At 38.0% G+C, this 26,727-nt stretch overlaps 1 protein-coding gene across 3 annotated transcripts; it reads right to left on the reverse strand.

Annotated features, from left to right (window-relative positions):
• Positions 1-1,724: 1,724 nt before the first annotated feature.
• MYL9 (myosin light chain 9) lies at positions 1,725-21,310 on the reverse strand. 3 transcript variants are annotated; one of them, XM_087929127.1, is made up of 5 exons: positions 11,063-11,172; positions 10,331-10,395; positions 8,777-8,981; positions 3,771-3,932; positions 1,725-3,010 (listed from the first exon to the last, which is right to left on the reverse strand). In XM_087929127.1, the coding sequence occupies exons 3-5, from the start codon at positions 8,958-8,960 to the stop codon at positions 2,832-2,834; spliced, it is 525 nt and encodes a 174-aa protein (XP_087785253.1). In that variant the 5' UTR covers positions 8,961-8,981; positions 10,331-10,395; positions 11,063-11,172; the 3' UTR covers positions 1,725-2,831. The 3 variants fall into 3 exon arrangements, with proteins under 3 accessions (XP_087785253.1, XP_026553406.1, XP_087785254.1); XM_026697621.2 differs by lacking the exons at positions 10,331-10,395; positions 11,063-11,172 and adding an exon at positions 21,259-21,310; XM_087929128.1 differs by lacking the exon at positions 11,063-11,172 and having other exon boundaries at positions 10,331-10,616.
• Positions 21,311-26,727: the final 5,417 nt, after the last annotated feature.

The following is a 26,727-nucleotide window of genomic DNA, read 5'->3' on the forward strand; positions in this document are numbered from 1 at the left end:
GATACCTGTACTTCGCTACAAAACTATGTGGTCGGGCTCAATTTTTGGAGAGGAAAATAAGAGGAAAAAATTGTGCCTCTGCCTACCAGCATCCAGCGGATTCATCTGGCTAGCATCCAATCAGTGTGTGAGAGAGTTGAGGGCTGTTTTTCAGCAAGAAGGAGACAGCAAGAAGCCTAGGTGTGGCTTAGCTCAACTGTTCTGTACTAAAGCTGGTTGCTACTGTGAAACTGAAACTGAAACTCCTCTCCTCTGCTTGTGTTTTGCATTTGGAACAGATTTCCTTTCAGATGGGGAAGGGGAACAGAACTCCTTAGCATCAGAGTGTGTTAATAATAATATATGAAATACTAATGCTCTGATGGTCATTTCAAAAAATCCTTTCTTAGTGAGCACCTAGAAGCCAAGAGGAACATATGTGCCAAATTTCAAGTTTATAGGCTTTACAGTTCTGGAGATTTTGTGATGATGTGTGAGTGGTATTTCATTTATATCAGAGGTGGTATTCAGCAGGTTCTGACCAGTTCTGTAGAACCGGTAGTGGAAATTTTGAGTAGTTCAGAGAACCAGCAAATACCACCTCTGACTGGAGATTTTACAGTATCCTTCCCCTGCCATGCTCACCAAGCCACGCCCATAGAACCGGTAGTAAAAAAAAAAAAATTAAATCCCACCACTGGTATATATAGATATATAGATACTGAATATAGATAGATATAGATATAGATATATGTATGTGGTAATGTATGCTAGTTTATTACTTATCTGGGGTTAGGGATTTCTTTTTATTTATTGAGATGTATTCTGTGTTCTTGAGTGGGCTGCACCAAGGGAAGTTCATTCAATCTCATTGTACACATGTTGTGCATTGACAATAAAGGTTTGAACTCTGAACTAAACTTTTTAATAATTGTTGAAAGGTGTCAAAATGCTTTTCTTTTGAGGATTCGATTTTCCTGCTCGGAGAGTTCCGGCGCAAGGATACGGACAACTGCTTGAAAGCTGGATCTTTTTATTTTTCAGGAAGGCGGAGAACAGCGAGAAGTCTGCGTTCCTGGGCTAGCTAGCTTCTTATGGTAAGTCCCTGGTTTTTTATACCCTTTTCTCCCTTTGTAAGTTGATTTTGTGTGAGTGTTTGTATTTGTGCCTAATGTTTCAAATCCTGTTTGAGTTTGTCTTTATTTCCGCCAGAGGGCAAACTCCGTGGGGTGCAGAAGGCAAACTCTGTGGGGTGGCCAGATTGTATTATTGGTTTTCTGTAATCTCTTTTAGCTTTAAGATAGTTTTTCATATTTGTTCTGTGGCAATCTCGTCTGTCTGTCCCTTTTGTAATTTATATTTTGTGTCTTTTGTCTGTTTGTTTTGCTTATTTGGTGTGTCCTGTGTTTGTAAGGGTTTTCCAAATTATCTTTTGTTTCCTTTTCCTATTTGTCTAGTTTTCTTAATTACTTAGGCTTTGGTCTATAGGGATTCTTTAATACTTTTTATTTGATTCCTTTTCCTATGTAAGTTTGTTTTCTGGATGACCTGATGTTCCCCTTGGGCTTTTCCTGTTTTTTTTTTTTGTGACACTACTGCCTTCGTGAAATTCCCTTTCCACATAATGATATCAAGAAATGCCCAAAAGAAACCTTGATGGGGAAAATGTTTTTATGATACTTTTCACAATAATAAATATCCATTATATAATGAATAAGGAAACATGTAGAGGAACACATTTACTTCTGTTAGTCAAATCTCAAAATTTTTAATCAGATAGCAACAGTGCAGCCACCTCTCTCATTAATTGGAAATCAGTAAGGATAATTTTAGGACTTCTGCAAAAGTTGTATTTTTTAATAAAAATATTGAATTTTTCAAGCCAGGCATTTCAGTAGAAACAGAAGGGAAAAAAATTAAAACAGATATGGAAAAGTGGTTTATTTTTTGTGGGTTTTTTTTCCTCTTCAATTTTTCAGGCAACCTCCACAAAAACACTATATTAGATCAGAGTCCAAGGTGGGATTTATGTGAGAGAGAATTTCAGCTTTGGTGGACCAATCAACTTGTTTCTTTATCAATGCATTAGCTGATAGATTATGTGTCTGGGTCAAGAGCAATGGAGAAATTTGAAAGAATCTTTGTATGAGTGTCAAATGTGCTTTGTGAGGAAAACATCTTTACTACATGGGATGTGATTCTCATAAGGCAGTGAGATATCAGCTAATCTGGTATCCAATGATGTTTTCATGGGTTCAATTTAAGCTGTGAGGGTGAAAGCTAACTTGTTCCATTATGTAAAAGTTTGAGGTAGGGTCTGGATCCCCTGATTCCATTCTCACACCTGAAGAGTGATAGAGCAGCCCAGGCTATATATACTATATAGTTCAGCTCCCACCTCACCTCAACTTTAAAAAGGGAATATTCCTACCTCACTAGTTTGTGATGGCAGTGAAAAAGCTGAAGAGTGTGAGCCACATTACAGCTGTACATGTGAGTGAAAAGAGATTTCTATTTTAAAAAGTCCAGCAATGCTAGGTTCAAACGCTAGTGGTGTATGAAACAATATCAGATGCACTCACAATGTTTCTTCTCATTCAGCATCAATAATATCTGGAAATTTGTTTATAAAGGGGATATTGTAAATATTTTACTCCATGGGACCTATCAAATCAACAGGTGGCTTAAAAATGAGTCAATATTGATCCATGTGAACATACACAGACATGCAAAAGCTTATTCTCCATTAAGAATGGAAATAGTTCTCTGACATATTTCAGAGTGTAACCCATTCTGTTACTTGACCCAGGGCATCAAAGAATCTCAAGGATAACTGGAAGTTGAAATCTCTCTTAGTTTTCATCATCTTTGTCTTTGGCTCCATGTTTCAGGATACGAGTGAACTCCACATAGTTAAAGTTGCCTTTCTTGTCAATTGGAGCTTCTCGATACATCTCATCTACTTCCTCATCTGTAAAACGATCACCCATGGTGGTAAGCAGTTCACGAAGTTGATCTTCATGAATGAAGCCTGCATCAGAGATGAAGAGGGGAAAGAAGGACTGAGACATGTGTCCATTAAAAGAAGAAAGACCCTGCCCTCCATGAGATAGGGTAAGATGGCCAACAGAGGTAGCAGAACTGATTAAGAAGTTTTCAATGGCTTTTGCTTCATGTTCCAATGAATTTCAGAAATGAAATGTGACCTTCCTAAATTATTACTATTTGGAAAAAAAGGATTTCTATTATTTAATCCAAACAATTTTTTTCTCCAGAAGTTTGACTGCTGTTCCTTTCACAGATGTGAAACTTTTATCAGAATGGGGATTGTGCTTGGTATTGTGCCATAGATGACACTCCCTAAAATGATTGATGCCCAAAACCTGAGATTTAATTAAAATGAAATAATTTGCTTCCTGTGAATCCAATAAATTCCTTCTCCTGTCACATTAAAAATAATCATTTAGAATAAATATTTGAGGCCGCATACAAGACTTTTATGGGAGCAAATTACATGTAGCCTAGGCTTATAATGCACACTTTTCATTCATTTCAAGACAAAGATCTCTTAGGGACAGGACTGATTTAATTTAGTATTATGGAAGAAAAAAAAAATTTGCTTTCAGTCTCTCAAAGAAATTCCACAAAACCTAGCCCCAGGCACTATAGATGGTTCATAATACACCCAAGTGAGTCTATACTTTTGGATCTATCTATTGCTACAAGCTCTCACAGATGGCTTAGCAGGAAATTCCCAGTTGCATTACAGAAAGGATCTGTTCTGATCATACCTGTGGCTTCCTCATCAAAGCAGGCAAAAGCATTTCGAATGACATCTTCTGGATCTGTGCCATTCAGCTTCTCCCCAAACATAGTGAGGAACATAGTGAAATTAATGGGTCCAGGTGCTTCACTCATCATCCCTTCCAAGTACTCATCTGTAGGATTTTTCCCTGAAAGATGCAATCAGCAAAGAAATTAGGCTTTCATTCAGTGCTCTGGTCCAACTGAATTCTTCTGTAAAAGCTTATTTTGGAATCGTTTCCAGCTCCAACAGGAGACAATTAAAGATTAGGGAATTGGAACTGGAATTACTCAGCACATCAAACCCAGTTTTTCTTTTACTGCATGAAGTTAGTACAAGATTCCTAGAAGTTAGTCATTCAGGAAGACAATGGAAAAATTTATGATTTTATGGTTGTATTCACATAGCATGGTAAGTCAATTAAAAGAACATGTTGCCCCGTCTTACCCATGTTCCCCAATTGGGCATATTTTTTTTATCAAATTGTTAGATTTATTGTATTATCCAGCTCCAGAGTGGTGTCCATTTTCAGTACATAGAAACAGAACTATGTACTAGAAAGACCTGCAGGGAACATTTTAAAAAGTCAAAATACAGATACAATCACACAGTCTGGCATGCAACGCAGATAAAAAGGCAGGGAGCTTTGTTTGTACAATCACAACTTCCATCTTGACTTTTTTGATCTGCCCTCCAACAGAAGCCCCTGGTTTGTATTTACATACATCTGTTCAAAAATAATTCCATTAAGGAATTATTCTCAGTAAGTTTGCATAGAATTGGATTCTAAAATTGAATAGGATATGTTTTCTTTGGATTACATAATTCTCCAAAAATTAGCTAATAGAAAGAAAAGAACAGCAATTTTAAAAAAAACTGTATTTTGTGATAGTTGTACAGGTGGCCTGGCTGGTATTCCCGCAGGGTTAGCTCTGATCTACAGGGGATACACACCAAAGATCTGAATCTGCACAAAATGAGCCTATCAGTTAGGTTAGTGTAGGGGTGTCAAACTCCAGGGCTGGGGGCCGGCCTGCATCCGGACTGTAGAGTGCTTAGATCTGGCCAGTGGGGCCACCCTAGAAACACTATCCTGTAGTGCCTCTGCCAGCAAAAATGGAGCTCCATTTTTGCTGGCAGAGAGTTGCAGGAGGCTGTCCCAGCCGAAAATGGAGCTCGGAAGCTTGTTTTCTCTGGCAGAGTACTCAGGTCACCACAGACACCCCTGACACGAGTGACATCAAGCTGGCCATGCCCACACACCCACACACCCGAGGTCAAATACAACCCTGATGCAGACCTCAGTGAAATTGAGATTGACATCCTTGGGTTGGGGTAATAAAATGTTCCTGTAAAAAGGGATTACAGTCGATCGTTTATTCCTCTTCTAAGGCAGTTTCTGAGGAGTTTCCCCATAACACCAGACCAGTGCTGCACTTGGGAAATGGAGTACTCAACATGCATTGAAGCAGATGAAGAATGGCTGTGGGAAATGGGGAAAAATATATTGGAGAAGAAATATTGCCCAGTAGATATCAATGGGGAGGAAATCCCAGTTTGCTATTATGAGCATGCACTCAAGCCTGCAGGAGCCCAATTACAACACTCCTTCAAATTTGGTTCATTATGAAAGAAACCCAAATACCTTTTTTTTAAACCTTCACAGTGGTATAGTTGATTGCCCTCTCGGGGCAATCTGTAGACATGCTTTTCTTCCTCTACATTTTAACACCTTCCTGATTCCTTTCTGGTTATTTCATCCACCATGGTCATTGTTTTCTTATTTTTAACAGTTTTTAGCTGCTTCAAGGTGAATTTTCTAGCACCATGGGAACAGTTCAACAACTGTGGATTCCATCAACACAGCAAACTGAAATGTGGTTGGCAAATTGTGCCTCAAGAGTTGTTTTGTGAACTCAGGCAGTTGTATTGATTCACGAAACCATTCAGCCAACCTTTGTTAGTGTGTTGTTTGTACACTGCCGAAGTATCTAAAATATAGGTAAATTGTATGATATGGATTTCACCATCAGCCCAATTTTGAGTAGACAGCTATAGAGAATTGTATAAAAATTATCTGTAAGGAAAAGCTAGATGAAGAAGAATAGACAATATATCTCTGAAGTTAAGTAAAACCTTATTAGGGGTTGTATTTCTGAATAATAAGACATTCAGGTATTTCTCTTTGCAGAATGCTTTGTAAAAGCATGTAGCTGACTATTGTAAGAAAGAAGCTGAACTAAATTATAACTGATTTAACAGGGCAATTTATACATAAGTGATCAGTCATAAGTCAAAGACCATCTGTAATTAATTGGAAAACGTCAGCATTTGGCATTGTTGTCCAGAAAAAGATTCAGACCAGGTTCCACAGCAGAACTATATTAATTTGTTTGGTCTGATATTGCAGTAATTTGTTATGTAAATGCTGATATTACAATTTGTTAACAAGCTACATGCTTCAGAATACTGTATTAAAGAAACCTTGGTGTAATATGTGAATCCCAGTCTAAAAGAAACAGTACATGACTGGCACTTAAGAAAGAAGGCAGTCTGAAACTGAATTTGAAACTGATGGTGGGGAGATCATGCACACTTCAGAAGTCTCAAAAATATCAGCATTTGATCCAGTGCAATTGTAAAATGTGTAGACTTCAGCTTTCAGAATCAACCAGCCAGCAAAAGCTTACTCAGGTATATGAGGCATAATCCTCAATATAGTGTCCACCAGAAGAACTGACTTTAGCCCCCATCGTATTCAACAGAATGGCCACAGTGATGGATTTTGTATCTAGTAGATCTGGAGGGCACCACATTGGGAGCAAGTTGTGGAAGACAGCAGAGTGACACACTATGACATCCACAGTGTTATATTGGGCAGGGCATCTCACATGATGACGGGGGGGTATTAAAAGAAAGGTCAAGATGTCCCACCTCTTTTTAATATGCATTGCACTTGCAAAGCATATCAAAGGATGTGATCCTTGACCAGACAGATGACCTTTTGACTCCCCTACAGGAGCCCTGGATCCATCCTCATTTTAGTACTGTATGGTGGAGGATAGAAGGGCAGGGGAAGGGAAACTATTCTTACCAGAACACTTATTCCTAGTCTAAAGTGTTTAGGGCCCACATATGCACAAACATTCAATGACAGTATAGAATCAATATATTTTGCTATCTCCTACTATTCACTATTTTTGAAGAACTGCATGCCCTCACTAGGTATTAGTGCTGCTAAATGTATAGCTTATTTAATTTATCAATTAAGAATGATATTAAGATGTCTTCATTGGCCTACCTAATCATATGTTTATCAATAATGTATTTATATTTGAATGAATTTATATTTGAATGAAAAAAATGACTGTATCAAATGTCTAAGAATTGCTAGCTATATGATGACTTTAAATGCTAAATTTGCAGGACATTCCTGTGGAGCTCTTTATATAAGAGGCAAACAACTCTTTGGCATGGAGGGACTGGAATTTTCTTATTTCAATGGTTAAGGTCACAGGAGGAGTGATACTCTATGTTGTGTTTGTTTGTCTACTCCCTCTCTCCCTCTCCCTCCCTCTCCCTCCCTCCCTCCCTCCCTCCTCTCTCTCTCTCTCTCTCTCTCTCTCATTATGTGTTGAATTTTGTAGAATGTAAGACCCTAGATAGATGATATCCCACTTTCAGGGAATCAGATGAGAAAGAAAACTGTTTCACAGATTCCAAGTTAATGGCAGAATCTAATCATGAGTCTAGGAAGCCTCATGTTGGACACTGCAATTTAGAGAATTGCATTCATAAATTCTGAGCTGACGTCTTTCAACCTTCCAGTCTAAACAAGCCTAGCATTTAGAACACAATAATAAGAAAATTTGCCACAGCAAATGTGGCATAGTAGTTACAGTAGAGCTGAAGAGGCCAGATTTCAGAGTTCATTCAGCCATGAAGTTCCCTGAATAACCGCAGGCTATTTATTATAGCTTGGCTTTGAGTTTCTTTTGAAATAATGAAACGAAGTATATAGTTAATTATGCTTCTCATAAATTATCTTAGTTAAACTCTACATACTGCATGTCTTTATCAGGCATGTCTATGCTATTACCCACCCCACTTTTTTTTTTTACAGAAAGGTATAGCATTTTGGACTATTAAAATTCACTCATATACAGGTAGTCCTCGGTTTACACCCAAAATTGGGACCAGAATTTTCATTGCTAACCACTAAACAAGGCAGATGAGTTGCAACCACTTCTATGACTTTTTACAAATGTCTACCACCTTTTTTGCCATCGTGGTTAAACGAAGCACTGCAGTTGTTAAGCCAATCACATGGTCATTAAGCAAATACGGCTTCCCCCATTGACTTTGCTTGCTAGAAGCCAGCTGGGAAGGTTCCAAAATGGAGATCACATGACCCTGAGACTCGACACTGCATGCAGTTTTCTTGATGGAGTTTCAAAAGTGGTTTGCTATTATCTTCTTCTGGGACATGTCTTCAGTCTAGCCTACAGCCCTGGTTCTGTCTAACACTCTCCCATCCAAATAACCAACCAGACCTAATCCTTTTCAAGTTTTCTGCCTACCTGAGATTGGCTCTATCTTTTGCTTACTGTGTTGTTTTTCTGCTTGTGTGGAATTCGTAATACAAGGGAGCATTCAAAAGTATTACTTCTCCTGCCTTGAATCCTTGAATCATTCAGCTGTATGTTCAAATGAGGTTTCAGAGATCAGGATATTCAGATATCAAGATATTCAGAGGTCAGGTTTCAGAGCTAAGGATATTTCGGCAGTTCAGTGTTGAGACTAGATTAAAATTAAAGAAATCCTGATACTTTGGTAGCCTTTCAAATGTTGCTGAACTACACCTCCTATCAACCATCTCAATCATCATTTCAATTGGGACTACTTAGGAGATGTTGTTGGACAATATCTACAAAATCCCAGCCTTCCCTACTCAGTGCACTATATAGCACTGGATTAAACTTATTTTCCTACCTAGAGAAGCCAGCATGTCATGTAAATCCTCTTTGTCAATGAATCCATCACGGTTTTGGTCAATCATATTAAAAGCCTCCTTGAACTCCTGGATCTGTGATTGGTCGAACATGGCAAAGACATTGGAGGTGGCACGCTGAGGGCGCTTCTTGGTGGTCTTTGCCTTGGCTCGTTTGCTGGACATTTTGATGGAGTTTTTGTTGGCCTGTGAAACAAAATAGAAATTATCAAAAAAGAAGTCTGAATAAACCTTCAAAAAAAAAATCCCAATTTTTTTTCTCATTTCTTTGCATCCTTTGGTTTTTCATCTAGGAATCTCTTAAGAAATTCTGAATCTCAGTGTTTTGCAATGCAGGCAGCATCTTACATGGCATCACAGCTCCACTGAATTGAATTGGACTTCTTCATAAACCTACAAAGATCTGTGCTAACTCTGGCTCTCTTCACACAATATACTAAAAGAGATTAGAGAAAGATTTAGCAGCTTCAATTATAGAACACGTGAAACATAGTTAATTATTTTTGACAGCTATATTTTCCTTTAGACATCATACAAATTCAGCCTGTTTTATTAATGGTAAATATAAATATGTTGTGTAAAAGGAGTCTTTGGAAAAAAATAATTTGTTGCTGGAGTGTTTAAGTCTCCAAATATTGTGAAATCATTATGTGATATTAGAAAATAAAGCTATGGGCTTTTTTCCCTAGAACATCAATAAAGTATATATTTCTTAATCCTGACCCACTCCAAGTATCTTGCGTAACACATCCTGCATCCCTTCGCTATTGGCCATGCTGAAGTTCAAACATGTGTTACTCATCAGATTGCTACTATCTCTTTTAGATAATTATAAATTTACTCATGTCTCTGGAATATGTTAACACTAAACAAGAAAAAAAATCATTTCTTTTTCTTGTACAGATTCACAACTGAAGGATATACCTACTTATATGTCATAAGCTAGCTTTCCCAAATCTATTACCTTCCCAATATATTTATAGGTAAGATCCATAATACATTGTCATTCTAATCAAAACATAGGCTGAAGAGGGTGTTATGAAGCCCATCAATTTAAATAACATAGTAATGCATTTACTAATTAAAAAAAACTATAATGAAAATCTAATTATTCTGCAAGATCCTACATTTATATTGCAGCAAAAATAATAAATATAGTTTTCCACCTGGAAATGTTTTCTATGTATCTAACTTAATATTTAGATATTTCAGATCTTGGAAAATATTTGACACCTGGTACTGATATTTACTTTATTGACAAAAATAACATTCTGAATTTCCCAACTGAATTATTATCTCAAACAACACTGAAGGCTTGATAATTTAATTAGCTTTTCATATCATGAACACTGTTGAAATCACTAATCTGTTTCTAAGTTTACAGCCTAGTACAGATGCATCCTGGTGAAATGAGGAAGCTGATACCATCCCAACTCCCTACTCTGCACACTCTGAAAGCAACTTGTAATACAGATTCTAATCTATTGTGCAGATTAGAATTTTAGCACAAGAATAACGCAGTGTGGTTTGGTTACCTTGGAGCTGCAGTTTTAATTTTAAGTCACTTTTCAGTTTGTAGACAGATCTAAGATTGAGGGAAGTAAAATGTGAAAGAAATCAACAGGTTTATATTATGAAGTTCTAAGGGCTGCTGTTCCTTGGCCGGCATAGATGCTCCAAGCTGAGATTGAGAAAATCTGCTTCCTTTCCTACTTCTGAGAGCCTCTGGCCTCCATCTGAACTAATCTCAGGCTTCTTATTTTCTAGCTGCTCTACAAGTTCACAAGGAAGGCCCCATCTCTTGCAGCTCAGCTCAGAACTAAGAGGAAATGAGTTATCTGTTTGGAGCAGATTCCAAGCATTCCATTTGCCTCCCTCTTACACCCTTTGTCTAGCCTGGCATGCGGATCTGTGCTGTTTCTTTGAACTATCCCTACAGCTTGTGAATAAGGATTACAAGCACCCAGTTCATCAAGCAAAGGGGAAGCTTGGAGACAGGGTTATGGGAGGGGATCCCTACTTTCCCCTTTTACAGAGGAGAAGGAGTTGAAGAAAGCAGGTGTCTCGAACCGTTAGTACTTGGTTATAATTTTCTTCACCATAAAAGGATGGGCTGGATTTTGATTGAATGAAGTCAATTAGTCCTAGATTTGTGACACTCCTACATTAACTCTTTTTGTACTTGGTTTTAAGGATAGCCAAACATTTATTTCTTACGAAATAAAAAAAATGTCTAAAAGGGAAAAGAAATCCCTTTCAATATTTATCTGTGTCAGAAGAATAGCCTTCTGGATTCAGTTCCAAGTGGGGAAGAAAGACACTGGAAACATGGTGACTGCTTGGAAAGATGGTTTAATGGTGGACAGGATCACATGCCCTGGATGAAGAAAGAAGAAAAAGGGCTGAGATGCTGAGAGACCCTTAGTTTTATAACCTCTGTTGGGCTCCACCTTAGTGTTTCCTGTTCCTGTGTAAAAAATGTATCCCATTGGCTGTCAGACTCCCAGGGACTGGGGTCTTAACTAACTTTGTGGCTTTGTCTGGACCACATGGCTTCACCTGAGTGTTGGCTGATACAATCTCCCCAGGCTAGGTGGTGAGATGGGTAGAGGCCTTTATTATGTAGAGTACTCTGACCTAGGCCTTAATGGCCCATTAGCAAAGGTGGGGGGCTGAGTTTCTGCCTGAGTTTCTATTTTACTCTTTTTAGGGGAAATATTCTGCCTTTTTAATATTTTCTAGGATATTTCATTTTTCTAGGAGAGGATGGGTTTTAACTTCCAATATGTGAAATATATCAAAAGATTGGATACAGAAGCCTCCATGGAGTAGGTTCAGAAAAAGTCAAGGTGCTCTGTACTCCCACTCATTTTTATGTGTCTTGTGAACACCATCTTGATTTTTTATAGCTTTTTCTGAAGACTCCTTTACTGGGTGACAGCAGCATGAATAGGATGCAAAAAACTAACCAAACAACATAAAAAACATTTCAAAGCAAACCCATTCATCTCTTACTAAGGTCCTCTGGTTTATCTATTTATATAAATTATATGATCTATTTATATACCTGTTACCTTTAGTGAATAGCCACGTAATATTATGGATTTAACTTAAAAAGCATACAAAACCATAACTTCAAATGTGACTCTTGACAATTCTGATTGTTAAGTTAGTCCAGGTAAGCAAATGACTATATTTGCTACTTCATGGGACAAAGGCTAAGAGATGACAAATTTTATTTACAAATGAAAGATCGAGCCTTCCTTGAGTTGAATTTGATTCCTGATAAATGTAGAAACCTGTTGGCAGAAGGGTGTTCTTATTCTTTTTCTGAATTATTTTATTTAACTTCTCAGCCTAGTCAATAACCATGGGATTTCCTGGTTGTCTACTATCTCCTGTGCAAGTATAAACCAGGTCCACTTTCCTAAGCTTCTTTCTCCAAGATCAGCCATGGTTGGCTATGTGTTGCCATCTGAGGAGAATTTTTATAGCACATTAACGATAACATAAATTATAATTCCCACCATCTGGAACTGAAAGTGGAAAGCCAAATGTATCTGACTTGATTTTTTAAATGCCATGGGTGTTTTCATTACCCATTAACCATGTTTCTTACACTTAGAGATGTAAAAGTATTTGCAAAGCACACAATTCATGCTTGAAAAGACTTTCATCATGCTGTCCTTGTACAATTTATTATATACAATCTGTTATTTGTTTAAAACACATTGAAATGTTTCCTACAAAGATCTGTAATTGGACAGTTTTCGTTTTAGACAGGTCTCCCAAACAAGAGGGATGGGGGGGGGGGGGGAGGAAACAAAATGCAAAGCTGCAAAATGGTATTAATGGGCAGCTAGAACAGAATTCATTTGAAGAAAGGAAAAGATAGAAACGATGTTCAGTTTTTACAGCCGGTGGATCCCTAAGGGGAGATCTAACTACTGATCTGATGGAAACAGCATATTGTAGCATAAGACCCATCCCTTTCTTCATTCATCACATCACGATGTATGTGGAAAAAATAACATGGGGTTAATGCTGCAATGGTGCAGTGTTGCTTTCATGATTCTGAACTGGGGAAATGCATGTTTGCTCCTGAGCCAATGATGCAGCCCTGCCTGGTAAATGGCTGGGCTTCCTATTATGGTAGCTGCCTTCTTGACTTTTTGAAGACCCTTCCGACAGACTCTTTTGTCAATATATGAAAAGCAGATAAAAATGTTTGAATCAGGGGTCTCCAACCTTGGCAACTTTAAGACTTGTGGACTTCAATTCCCAGAATTGAAGACCCCTGGTTTGTGAATTTTCCTCTATGGACATCACCTATTTTAAATATCTGCTTTTCTCTTTGCTAAATTATTCTGCCTAGTGATGGCACCAAGTTGTCACAGTCATCCTTGTTGATTTGAAAACTGGGATTTTTTTGTCTTGGGATAGAGAGGCACCCTTTCTGTGTTACTTTCTCTCTGAACCCCTCATGGGCGGACACAACTTTCCCAGGTCTTAATTACTACTAGGGAGGTTTTGTTTTTTGCTTTTAACTTTTTTACATGGGTGATAAGAGTTTGACAAGGAGTTACCTTTTGAGAGGCTGAACCAGGGCTTAGCAAAGAATTTTAAAAACTACACACACACCCAAAATATGTAGCCAAGCACTGATTGCAGAGTTCAAAGGCTGGCTTTTAGTGCAGGCCAGGAAAGGCCCCCTTTTCTGCAGCCCCAGGAAGACAGGAGGTGAGGTGATTAGTTCAAGGCTGGGACACACCTCTTGCTACAAAACAGATAAAAGCCTCTTTGTCCAACTGCCTTTAGTGGGAATTTAGAATCAGGGCTGGAAGCTACCTTGGAGGTTTTGTAGTTCAATCCCCTGCTCAAGGCAGAAGTCTTATACCATCCCAGTCAAATCGTTGTCCAGTCTATTTTTGAAAACCTCCAGTGATGGAGCACCCACAACCTCAAGGGCAGCAGGGGGATCCTACCACTACCGGTTTGGTGATCACATGTGTGCGCACCTAACACGTGCACCTTATCTGCACATGCAGCTTTCCACACCAGCTGAGGCCTGCAGTGCCAATCAGCTGAGAGGATAAAGAAGAGAAAACTGCAGGGGCAGGTCGGATCCTGTGCTTTTCTCTTCTTTCTCCTCTCAGCTGAGCTTTTTTTCCTCTTCTCAGCTGATTGTTGGAGGCTTTTTTTTTTTAACTACCGGTTGACCGCACCAGTAGCATATCACCACTACTCAAGAGGCAAGCTATTCCATTGATAAATTGCTCTTCCTGTTAGAAAATTTCTCCTTATGTCTAGCCTGCGTCTTTCTCTGACAAGCTTCCACCCATTACTTCTTGTTCTACCCTCAGGTGTCCCAGAGAATAAGTCAAATGTCTTTTCTCTGCAACAACACTCTTCTTTTCACTTAACACTAGATTGTTTACTACCTGCCCCATGCTCTGCTTTCCACTTGCTTCCTCATAAAGAAAACTAACATTGATTGAGACCAAGACATGATGCTAAATTCTTCCCAGCTTTGTGTACTGTTACTCCAAGTAGCAACCTGTGTTTCATTACTAACAGAAACATGCATAATATTATCCTAAGCAGCAGCCATATCTGCAGATTTCGTGTTTGCAGTGCTGTTCGCAATGCCTTCAATTTCCCCAGCACTTGCTTCTCCTGATAATATCCATGGATTAATAAGCCAAATCAGACAGCACCCGGGCAAGGAATAGCAGTTCAGACATATTAAAGCAGGGGTCGCCAACCTTTTGGACCTCAGAGACCACCAAACTCATAATTTTAAATCCCAGGGACCACTAACTGGTTCTGTGGGCCTGGCCTAATTCGTAGGTGTGGCTTGGTGGTCATGTGACTGGCTAGGCATGGCTTGTACGTAAATATTATAAATATTTATATAAATATTGAATTTTTTATTTAAAAAAGAGCAACTTTTGCCCCAAATCAGGCAAACCAGGCAGGCAAATTGAGTTGCTCACAGAATCACAGATTCATTCTAAGATATATCTATCTGCCATCGGCTAGCTTAGTCTATCACATAAAATTTGCTTGCAAGCAAACTCATAAAATTTGCTAGCAAGCAAACTCACAAAATTAACTCATAACACACCATGTATGTAAATATTGAATTTTTTATTTAAAAAAGAGCAACTTTTACCCAAAATCAGGCAGAGCAGGCAGGCAGATTGAGTTGCGCACAGAATCATTCAGTGATCTATTTATCTGCCATCGGCTACCTGAGTCTGTCACATAAAATTTGCTTGCCGTGAGTCTGCACTAAATAATAGAAACTTCAATCCTAAGGGAGGTTCAGCTGTGCTTAAAAGCAGAGCTGAAGATCTAAAGACTAGTTAGAAAGCAAGAAATGCAACCATTTCCTGCTTTCTAGCTAATCTAAATCTCTTGGTACAGCAGAATAGCTGATGGTTGGGGTGGGAGGAGGGAAAAATAGCAACTTAGCAGGCAAGTTTGCCCGGTAAGGAGTGAGTGGGCGGGGAGAGTTCCCGCGGGCCATGTGGGCAGCGCAGCCTTGTGTTTCTGTGCAGCCTGGATTAATTGCTTTAGGGGGGGTGCTCTGGGGGTGACATTTCTCTGCGGCCCACTAAAATTTTCTCACGGACCACCAGTGGGCCATGGCCCACCGGTTGGCAACTACTCTATTAGAACTTTCAAACTACAGCTTTCTTGGCTTTTCTGCACTTGGGATAGAGAACCATGTTCTCTTCCTAACAGATCTTAGGTCTGCTTAGATACTTTAATAACAGAATACTAAGGTGGGGTGCTACAAAGCAAGCACCATCTTTATTTACAAGAATTTCCTTCCTCCCAGAGAGGTGATGTTGATATACAGAAAAATGGTTCGTGGATGCAGCCCACTGCTTTGTTTGGAAATATCTACCTGCACTGAAAGTAAAACAAAGGTAACGTAGGCTGTATCCTGGGATAAGTAAAACGGAGTGCAAGGAACAACTTATCTTCTAGAAACAGCTGTTTCATCATTAGTTATGCCCCCTGTGGTAACAATTTGTAATTTGTGGAGCTTCCCTTAAATTAAAATGTTTCCCAAATTAGAAATAGATTGCCTTCCTTGGTTTTTATGATGACCACTAGTAAAAGGAGATGGATTAATTAGCTGGTTTAGAACAGCTTGCTTACTTACTACAGCCAGTAATTTGAAGAATTCCGATTTACTAGTGTACGATGAACCAGGTTGTGCTTTATTTCTTACAAAAGATCTATAAGTAAATCCTTATCATAATATCTGTTTTTCTGCAAGGAAGGGATCTTTCTGTCAGTAGATTGAAACACAGTGAATTGTTCAGTACTCTGAGGTTGGCCTGGAAGCAAGATTGGAATCCACTGATTTTAAAGTAATTGATTTTAAAGTAAAATAATGCTTTGGCTGAAACCAACCAATAACCTATGTAAGCACATACAGCATTTCAATTTCATGTGATATGTTGTATGATGTGTTCTTGGCTATGCCACATATATTTTTTCAGTCAAAAACTTGTACATAACTTGTATCCTCACAAAAGAATTCATATGTGTGTGCACACCGTGAAAATAAGGGAATAATCACAAAAAATGTTTAGGTTGCTTCTTTGTTACTATGACAATATCTTAGTATATAATCCTGATAATTAAACAGTAAAAATAAGTATAATATGGTTAAGGCAATTGCAGATACTTAAACTGCACTTACCAAGATTATGATGAAGAAGATGAATTTCTGAACTGTTTATTAGGGTTTACTAATTCTCTTTAGTGACTTTCACAGTAATTTAAAATGTTACATTATTGTTAGGTTCTCATTTATTATTTAGCTGCATCTTTTACCCCAGGACAAGTTCTACTGCTCACAATGGGGCTTATTTCTAAATGAGCAGTATACTTATAGAAGTAAACATTTAATGCTCCCTGCCAGTGCAAAATTTTGGTTGGGAATTATGGAAACTGAACATTATCAAAATAAGGTTATATTTTCTGATATCCTAGCTACATTTCTTTTTCTAAAACAAAAGAAAGCAAAACAAGCATCGAATATTCTTTCTTGAAAATTTCTTGGCAGAAGTTTTAAAATTATAAACTGACTGGATGTAGAAAAGCAAAAGTTAAGAAATTCCTGTAATATCATACTGCCTGCAGTGTCAAAATTTGGCTTGAAAATTTAGAAAGAAGGAAATTGCCATACATCTGCTTTTTTCCTCTGTTTAGCTAAATACTGTACTTCCTAACCAGCAAAATGTTTCTAGGCTTAAAACATGTTTTACCTTAGTGCAAGTGCAAATTCAACTGCATTAGTTATGGATAAAGTGACATTTTCATCAGGATTGTCCTGTTGTGATATATGTGTTGTGAGTGTGCTGTGCATCCATTTGGAATGCTGTTGAAAACATGAATTCCATGGGTTGTGTATAAGATTAGGTGCTAAATCTGGAACAGCAAAGAATGCCATGCTCTTAATAATCTTAGGAATTTGGCTAGTTGCTTTTGTGGCTAAGATAAAAGTAAAACAATGGCAACCGTCACACCATAGTGGAACCTTGGGACTTTGGTTTATATGCCAGAGATGGATCCATTCAACCCAGCCAATTAAAGGGAAATTAGCCTGTTGTTGTTTTACTTTTGTTTCCTTTGAACTAACCCTGTCTTTACAGCTATCAGTAGTAGTTTCAGTGGTGCAAATATATCACTAAGAGTCAATGCTTTGCAATCAAGTTGATTTTTGCTTCTTGACATGAAAAATATTCAAGTGATTTGAAAGGAGTCTTGTGTGTGTGTTGTACACATAGAGCAACAGTGGATTTACTAACATCAAAATGATTTCAGTCATGCTTATTTCTGACTGCTTGGATTAAGTGTAAGAAAATATTTTCATGCCACCTGAAATATTACTTTGGGCTTTTAATTAGAAATATATTTTAAAAATTGAGGGAAGGAGCAAGCATTTTTTTAAAAGTGGTAGCTTTAAAGAGGAAACCATTAAAGAAAAGCAAAAAAAGTAACCACTTTCTGTTTGATGATTTTCTTCATTTTTGATTTCTTTATCTAGTCACACACAAAAAAGAGTGAAACCTAAAAGCCTAGGGAAGCTTTGAAAGTTCCTCCTGCATGTAATGTTCCTGGTCTGGTCTGAAAAACTCCTGGATTTCCATACTTTCAGACTGACCTTCAGTTAACCTATTCGTTATGATGCTGTAGCCAGCCTATCTGCTTTCTCTTGTTCATTATTTTCTATTAAAACTTTTCTATGAATAATGGATTGGTTTGGAGGAAATGCAGATAGTCTTTGACTTACAACCATTTGTTTAGTGAGTGTTCAAAGTTACAGCGGCACTGAAAAAAGTGACCATTACACTTACAACCATTGCAAGTTCCCTATGGTCACATAATCAAAATTTGGACTCTTGGCGACTGGCCCATAGTTATGATAGTTACCGTCTCCTGGGGTCATCAGGCACTTTTTGTGACCTTCGGACAAGCAAAGTCAATGGGAATGTCAGATTCACTTAACAACCGTATTACTAACTTAACAATGGCATAGATCCACTTAATAACTGTGGCAAGAAAAGTCATAAAATGGGGGGAAACTTCAGTTAATAACTATCTTGCTTAAAGAAGAAGTTTTAGGTTCACTTATATTTATAAGTTAATCTGTAAGTTCACCAAGCATGCCCAAGTAAGCTATCTACTTCTCCCCTTTAACTGGCCTTGTAAAAGGTAGGAGAGGGGGGAAAAGATAAATGACTATTACAAACATGAAATCAACATTACCCACATCAAGTTTTCCTTCCTTTCGTAATGTGTTAAGAGACCATGGTATTAATTTGAGTCATGAAAGCAAGCATTTCTTTTGTCCTCTGGGCAGATTTCTTGTCATTCCTTAATGGCAGTGAGATTTCTCCAGCCTGAGCTTCTAATTGCCATACCAGTTCTTGCTTTCCTCTCTTCTCCTTAAATGGTTGTTAGGACTGCTTGTCTTCATTTCTTGGGGAAGGAACTTGGCACAGTTCAGTGGCCCAACAAATAAAAAGGTTTTTTTCAGTCACAGTTCATGTTTTGATGGTTTCTCAAGTAGCTGCGTGTGTGAGGGTACAATCCATCAAATATCCTAGCTACATATGAGCTACATATCCTAGCTCCATTCAATGGAATGGAGCTTGTACACATTGGTTGTATACAAGCCATAATCTGAGTACCATTCAAGAATATCTAAAGCTAATCTTTAGGCAAGTGATATGCTACAGCAGCCTTCCCTAAGTTGGTTCTCTCCAGGTATAATATACTGTAATTTCTGTGACCCCAAAAGGTTTGAGCATGATGTGCTTTATTTGATTTTGGCTAAGTATGTTGAACAAGCCACTTTTTATTCAAAAAATGTAGGTAAACAAAGCTTTGATCTCTTTAAAACTAACATTCAATAAATCAGGGGCACTGCCTCTCTTCATCACAGAGTTCCTTCTCTTTGCCAGTTGCTTACTATACTGCACTAACACCCGATGTTTACTGTATGTTTAATAGATCAAAATTATCCTTTCATACATTCACACATGTGCACACACAGTCCTCCATTTTATTTGAAATATGGTCAAAGAACTCAGTGTATTAAAAGATTTGTCTTCAGGTGGATATAATTTTTGTTCCTCTCTCTGTTTCAGCTCAGACAAGGGGAAATAGAATCTCCAAACATCTGTTTTGAGGCTTGCTTGATTCCTGAGTTCAACTAATCCAAGTTCAGAAGACATGTATACTAAAATAATAATATATTATTTAAAAAAGCATTCTTGAATATGTAAAAGAATACATCTCATCATATTCATGAATAAAATCATTCATCCACGCTCACCTCTTCCAAGTTATATCTCTTTTTAAGATAAACATGAAACCGTACGCATGTTTCCCAAATATTTTTAATCAACATACAAGGAAACTTAATTGACTCTGAGTAGCCTAAAAGTGGCCAGGACTGGCAAACAGGTGTTACAGCAAACAGCAGAATGTTATCCTGCAATTCTACATCATTGAACTCTAGTGTTTCTTTAAAATAGTTTCTACTTAAGCTTAGCATTTAATCGGTTTTGAGGAGAAAAGGTATCAGATAAACACACAGAAGATGCTTCTATGATCAACAGAATGAAGCACTCTGCAGGTCAAGCTAGCAGCACCATCCCTTACAGAGTACTGTATGTACTCACAACCATTGCAATCTGAATGATGCTTTAGGACACTGCCTGTAAACTATGCTCCTGAATCTACCCTTGTCTAGATGTTTCCTCTTTCCAAACTGCAGCAAAACATATATTTTCATCAAATTTCATCTAATCTGCTTTGGTTACTCAACTTGGGTAATGGCAAAGAACACTTCAACAATGGAAATGATTGGAGGCTTCCCCTGCTGGAATGCATTCAATTAAAGGCTAAGCAACCTCTGAGTAGAGATGTTGTAGCTCTGGATTTCAAGATGCAGATCAGCAATGGAAGTAATTGGAAAGCATTCAATCTGGATTGGATGGCTTTCGGGTTTAGTACAAATCGGTACAATATTTGTTGCTCAGGGTTGTTGCTTGGGTCCCCACACATTAGTGTGTGAAATTTTCTTCCAGGGTTGAGGACCTGCAGTATCATGTTTAAGGACATTGAGTATCCCACACTATTTGCAGTGGGATATTTCCCTTCATCCTTGCAATCCTAACTGAAATTCTGCTTCTAAACATACAGTTAAGGAATAGCCAGTAATTCATGTATTAACCTTAGTGTGATTTGTTTGGTTTTGGATTAACTTGTACATGAATCTGACCCCTGAGGTTTGTAAACTGTAGTTTGTATCTTACTATAATGTGTGGATCTAGACAATTGTGTTTTGTTTAGCAAATTATAATTTCATGTGCAAACCTGTAAGGACCATTATCAGCTATCCCCAACCTGGTGCACTCCAGGATGTGAAGGTTTCTACAGCTTCCAACATACTCTATCTGAAGGTATCACACTGGAAAAGTCTGACAGAGATGGACCAGAGCTATGATTCACTATGAACCTGATAACCTCCTGTGTGCAAGTTCTCCTTATGGCACATTATGCATGACGTGAGCCACAAATTAGCCAACCACACTCTAGCTTAGCATGTTATACATACAGAAGCCTAGTAAGTGCATCATGTAAACGCAGAAAAACTCAGTTGAATAAAAACATAGTTAAGAACCACTGGTAAGCACAACTAATCGAGGGAATACAGTACGTCCCAAAAGGATAGCCTTACTGCTAGTTTGTTGCAGCAGAAAAATCATTAATTTTGAATTATGAAATGCGATGCAATAACCAAGTGATCTAGTATAACAAGCTACCAGCTCTTGCTCTGCCCAAGGAAAGTCTCCTTCCATCCATCCATCAATACCCCACTCCCAATCCTCACTTGCTAAAGGGATATGTAAGGAAGAGCACCTACCTGGTTCAGACAGAAACTGTGAAAAGCCCTCAGATCTAGGAAGTGTTTCTGCAAAGGGATGAAATTAATTAGCTGTTGTTTTACTCTCCCTTGTTTGGGGGAAAGCGGGATCAGAGGGCAGAGGCAGCCAATGAAAAAAGAGAGTTTCCCCAGATGGTCCCCTCCCACCCCAAAGGATTTGGCCATACAAGGCAAAAGAATGCCGTGCTGTGCGGGTGGCAGCAGCCCAACTGTGAGACGCTGGATTTGGGACTGTGAGAATAAGGGAAGGGGAAGAGAGGATTCTGCCTTATATAGATAAAATGATGGGGGGGGTTGGAGGGAAGTTGCTGAACTGATCGGTTGTTAAAACCGGTATCTGAGAGGACCTAGCAACAGTTTTCTTTATAAGGATGCAAGTCATATAAATGACAAACCTTTGTGCTTTCTGCTGGCTGAGAACAAAAGTTTAAACAAAAGCTTAAATATGTATGGTTAAAAGTCACAAGGACTTCCTGAACAATGCTTGGTTGGCATTCCTCACTCCTCTGTGCAGTTGTTTCAATTATTTTTTCCTTGCCAGAAAAATAAAAGTACAGATGTTTTCTAGTGAATAAAGACTAGTTTAGACAGGAAAACGTAAAAGAAAGCATCAGAAGCAGTTACCCTTAATTCATTTTTCCTGTCAAACAGGCTCTTACATTTCTGTAAAAGCCAGTAACATTTCCTGACCAGATTCTTCATGGTATAAAGATGTACCATAAAACAGTCCTGTGTATTATAAAGTCAAGTTTCCTTTAAGTCAGGTTCATTTGTAGTAATTTCATGGACCATCCACGTAGCTGTCTTCAAACAATGCAGTAGTTTGCCAATGCTCTCTTTCTGAATGTTTTACTTCCCAAATTTAGCCAACAATCCTTGTCTCCCATCCAATTTTTAATCAAATGTAATTTGTTTTGTTACCTTTTTTTAACTTAGCAAAGGTTGGCAAAGTCTTGTCCTATCCATCTGACAGTTATTTGGTACTAGTGGGGGTGGGAGCCGCTGAGCTAATTTGCAAAAGATTAGCATGCCAAAGTTATCTAAAATATTGTTATTTTATCTGCCAGCTTTCCATTCATTCTGATCCATTATTCACTTGGGCTTTGAATGAGGATGTAGAAACCTTTTAAGCTCAAAGACTGCACTGCATCCAGCCTAACTTTCTGGTGAAGTTATGCCAGTTGTAGGTTCCTTCCAATCAAGGCAAAGAACAGATCAATTGTTTCTCATCCCACCCATTCTTTACCCCCAGCCCAGTCCCAATGTCTTAGCCTGTTTATTAAAAAGCAGCCCTGGAAGAAAACATTGTAATTACATTTCCTGTGGAAGATGACTATGGAAAAGACAGTTGTACGTTCTCATGAGCAGATGGTACCTGAATCAGTTCTTAAAGCCTGGATGTTCTGAAAAGGAAATCCAGACACATCTAAATCCCAGCCGTCAAGGCTTATACAGCTATGCAAGGAAAGTTAGAGTTTATTGTGTTTTGTTATCAGGCAAGATGTCATACTATGTGAAAAAGTAAATCAGATTAAGGCTCTCTGAATCTATTCATACTGTATATAGTTTCTGCTTAATCAGCTTATTCATTAATACAATTATTCGAATTCACATATTATACTATACTAAAAAATAAAGCTAACTACATGGAATAGGTTTGTACAACTATGCTAAAATGTGATTGGCCAATTTGCATTTCATCCAGAGACTTGTTAATATAACCCACATAATGTCCTTTTAAATTAATCACAGTGCTGAAAACAACTTAAAAAATGTAATTCATTCAACCTCCTACCAGTTCAGGCAATCTGTTACTCCACCATCCATCATCCATCCTTTTTTCAAAAATCCACAATGGAGAAGAACATGATACAATCTTCAGAGATAACATAATCTACTATCTACAACTGTTTCCACCTACAGTTGTGGCTAGGAGAGTTTTTGCACAACTTCATGCTGTTCTGTGCAACAATTGCACTTTTTCCTGGATCATGAGGCCCTGTGCTTCTGCCTTCTCTCAATTGGACTACTACAAATGAGGCCACCCTGGAAGAGTATTTGGAAGCTACAGCTAGTACAGAATGCAGTAGCATGGATAGTTCGGGAAGCTTCTAGGGCGATGCATGTAACACCACTGTTGCACAAGCTTTATTGCTTGCGAGTTTGCTTCCAAGTCCAATTCAAGGTATTGGGGTTTTTTTTACCTTTAAAGCCCTTTATGGCATGAGTTCAAGATATCTAAGGAACCAAATTGCTCAAACTGGATTGGCCCTTGCTCACTTGCTCCACCAGAAGAGTGGCGCTCTGATGGACACCATCTGCCCAGGAATTTCAGTTGGTGGGGTGCTGGAGAAGAGCCTTTTCCATTGGGGCCCCCATCTTTTGGAATATTCTGCCACTGGAAGTGAGAATAATCTTTATTTTTTTGGCCTCCTGGAAGGACTTAAAACCTGGATCAGTTGGCTGGCTGGCTTGAGAGCACTTTTCAGTGGAGGTAGTTGATAGGGTAGAAGAGAAAATTCCCACAGCCATGCTGCCCATCTCCTTGATTTTTAGTCTACTTAAGTCTGATTAATTGAACTGTTTTTAAGCCGCCCAGAATCACTTCAATGGTGAGGTAGGCAGGGTATACATTAAATAAATAAATAAAACTTCCTTTCAATTTGCACTAATGGATTCCAGTCTTATGTTCTGGAACACTAGAAAATACATTTTATCTATGTGACATCTTTTGTAATGATTACACAACAGGGGCTTTTCTGGGAGGATAGTTGAAAAGTCAGGATGTCTCTGATACAAAAGGTTGTGGGTTCAACCACAGCTGAAGTCACCATGTTGCACCTTTTTTATTCACCTAGATGACCCTGTTACACAATTAAATTACCATCCCTTGCTCAGATATCTGAAACAAAGTTCTCTAAATCTATCAAGGCTTATTTTTAAATATATCTGTATAAAGTGACCCTGACAGATTATCACACTAAATGAGTTATCTAAAAGTCAGTTCAGCTGAACTCAGTGGAACATTCATTCAGACATGCTAGCAGTATAAATAGACAAATCACATTAGTGAATGATGAGTGTGTTTATACAACATTTTATTCAAATAGCCAGTTCTTTGGGTTTCCTGTCCACACTGAATCATAAGACTAATCTAATGAGCTTTGTTCACAAATTGCACTACTGTATTGAGTCGATTGTACAAAGAAAACCATTCAGCAAATACCACAACCTGTAAATAACGGCAAGGAATAAACCTTTCTAGCAAGTATATTTTGATTAGCTCTTGTTAAAGTGCCCAGTGACAGACAAATATTTCCTCTTTTTTTGTAAGGATCCCATCGATTTTATTCTTTCTTTCTCCAAACATATGCAAAGTTCATGTTTCAGAAATATGAGTTTTTAAAAAACATAATTTAGCTATTGTGAAAGTTTGGTTTCTATGCTTTGCAGATATGGACATGAGATCATTATGATTTAATGTTTCACCACAGTTGGCTTTAAACATAGAGCAGTTTGAAAAACTAATATCCCTACTGTGAGAGCAGTGGGTTATGCAAATATTGTAAATTCTCTAGTGCCTTAAATCTCTCAGGCTGTATTTGCTGTCCAAGGAGAGAGGGACTCCCAGGTAAAGCCAAAGAATAGGCCATTGTAGAAGCTATGGAACATGGTATCTTTCTGCCACCTTGTGGTGAATATGCATAATTAAAAGGTGCTGTTTAAAAAAAAAAGGAAAAAAACTTTTTAATTTACATTCAGTAAAATACTATGTGTTGATGATGTCTTTTGCAACAGGATATTTTCACTTCCTTACATTGCAACATGCATAAGTTGTAACACATTTAGCAGTTTCATGTGTTAATGAGGCTGTCCTTGAGGACATACCTCTTTACACCCAAAGCTTTAAACTGATTCAAAAATGTAGCTGTTTGAGCTACACTGATTTCCAATTGCTTCCAGGTATAATTCAAGGCTCTGGTCACTATGTATAAAGCCTTACATGGCATACCCCTGCTTACTTGAAGGACTATCTATCACCTATAGCATCTACCTGACCAATTTAAATCTGCAGGTTGGCACACTTTGGATTTCTTCAATTAAATGTTCTCTATCAGGATCTCGGAAGCACACCTGCCACAGCACCGGCCCTCTGGAACAAGGTTCTTCCCAAGATCAGGATGGCCTCTATTCTGCTGTTGTTCAGAAGAATCACAAAAACTCTTCACCTGGGCCTCTAACAAGGGAGGGTGAGACCCCTTCACTTCATCCCATCTGATCTATTACACTTGCCATCTTTTACTGTTAATTGTTATAATTTTTTGTTTGTCATGAACTAGCCAGAATGGTTGGGAATTTGGTCGCATCAAGTTTAATAAATAAATAAATATTGAGGGTTTTTTTTCTATTGAATCTCCTATTACAAGCCTAACTGTTTTACCAATGAAATAAAGCATGGCATAATGATTAGAAGTGCCAGATTTTCGTAACAGAAAGTAAATGTAAGTAAACAGGATGCTGGGATTACAAGTGTTGAAATTTCCAACTAGCAGAGAAGTATCCCCGGTTTGGGAAGGCTGACATAGCCTCAGTGTCTGCAGTTTTAATCCAGCCTCTTTCACTTTGTATATACGACATCCACACCCATGACTAGGATTCTCAATAATTATTGTGGTTATTTCTCCAGAACCTAAACTAGATAAAATAAAATTTTGTGTGCCTCTTTATCTAGACTGGGGTCTTTCTACATATTATTTCAGTAATAAATCTGGGATGAAACTACACAATAGATAGTAGTATCCAGCCTAAAGTAATATACATTATATATGTATTGTGGATGTTTAGATGCATCAATTTACACCTTCAGTCATTATACTCTGGTAGCATGCATTTTAACAGTGTTAAATCTGTTTAGTCTCCGTAACTGCTTTTTCTCTTTGGAAGGTGAGAATATTAAAAACTCAAAATAAAACTATATGAATATTTGGCAAGGAGAGTAATTTCCCACAGGACATTTGTACAGAATTTAAATGTGCTAATTTATTTTTTTATGTGCAATTTATTAAAGTAGTATTTTTATTTTCTAAACTATGCTGAAAATATTAATCACAGTAGAAAATGCTTGTAAGACTGTATATTAGGTACAGTCCCTTGAAAAGCGGCAATTCTGGTCATAAATTTTGGAAGGTATCCTCCCATGTTTTTTTGTTCCAAAGTATTTATAATCTTTAACCAGTTTAATTATATTTCAATAGTCTTTTTTAATTGTCTCAGCTGTGGTTTGGGTTTTGTAATTTTAATCATACGAACCTCCCACAAAGCCACATATGTGAAATGGGCGGCTCTATAAATTTAATAAATAAGTATAGAGAGAGGGATGTCAGGAAATATACCAAGGGGAGCCAGATGCCCAGTTTCTCCTGGCCATTGCAGAGATGATATATAAAC

Source organism: Pseudonaja textilis, chromosome 3 (genome assembly GCF_049901715.1).
Source record: "Pseudonaja textilis isolate UNSWEBS1 chromosome 3, rPseTex1.2, whole genome shotgun sequence".
Lineage (NCBI taxonomy): Eukaryota > Metazoa > Chordata > Lepidosauria > Squamata > Elapidae > Pseudonaja > Pseudonaja textilis.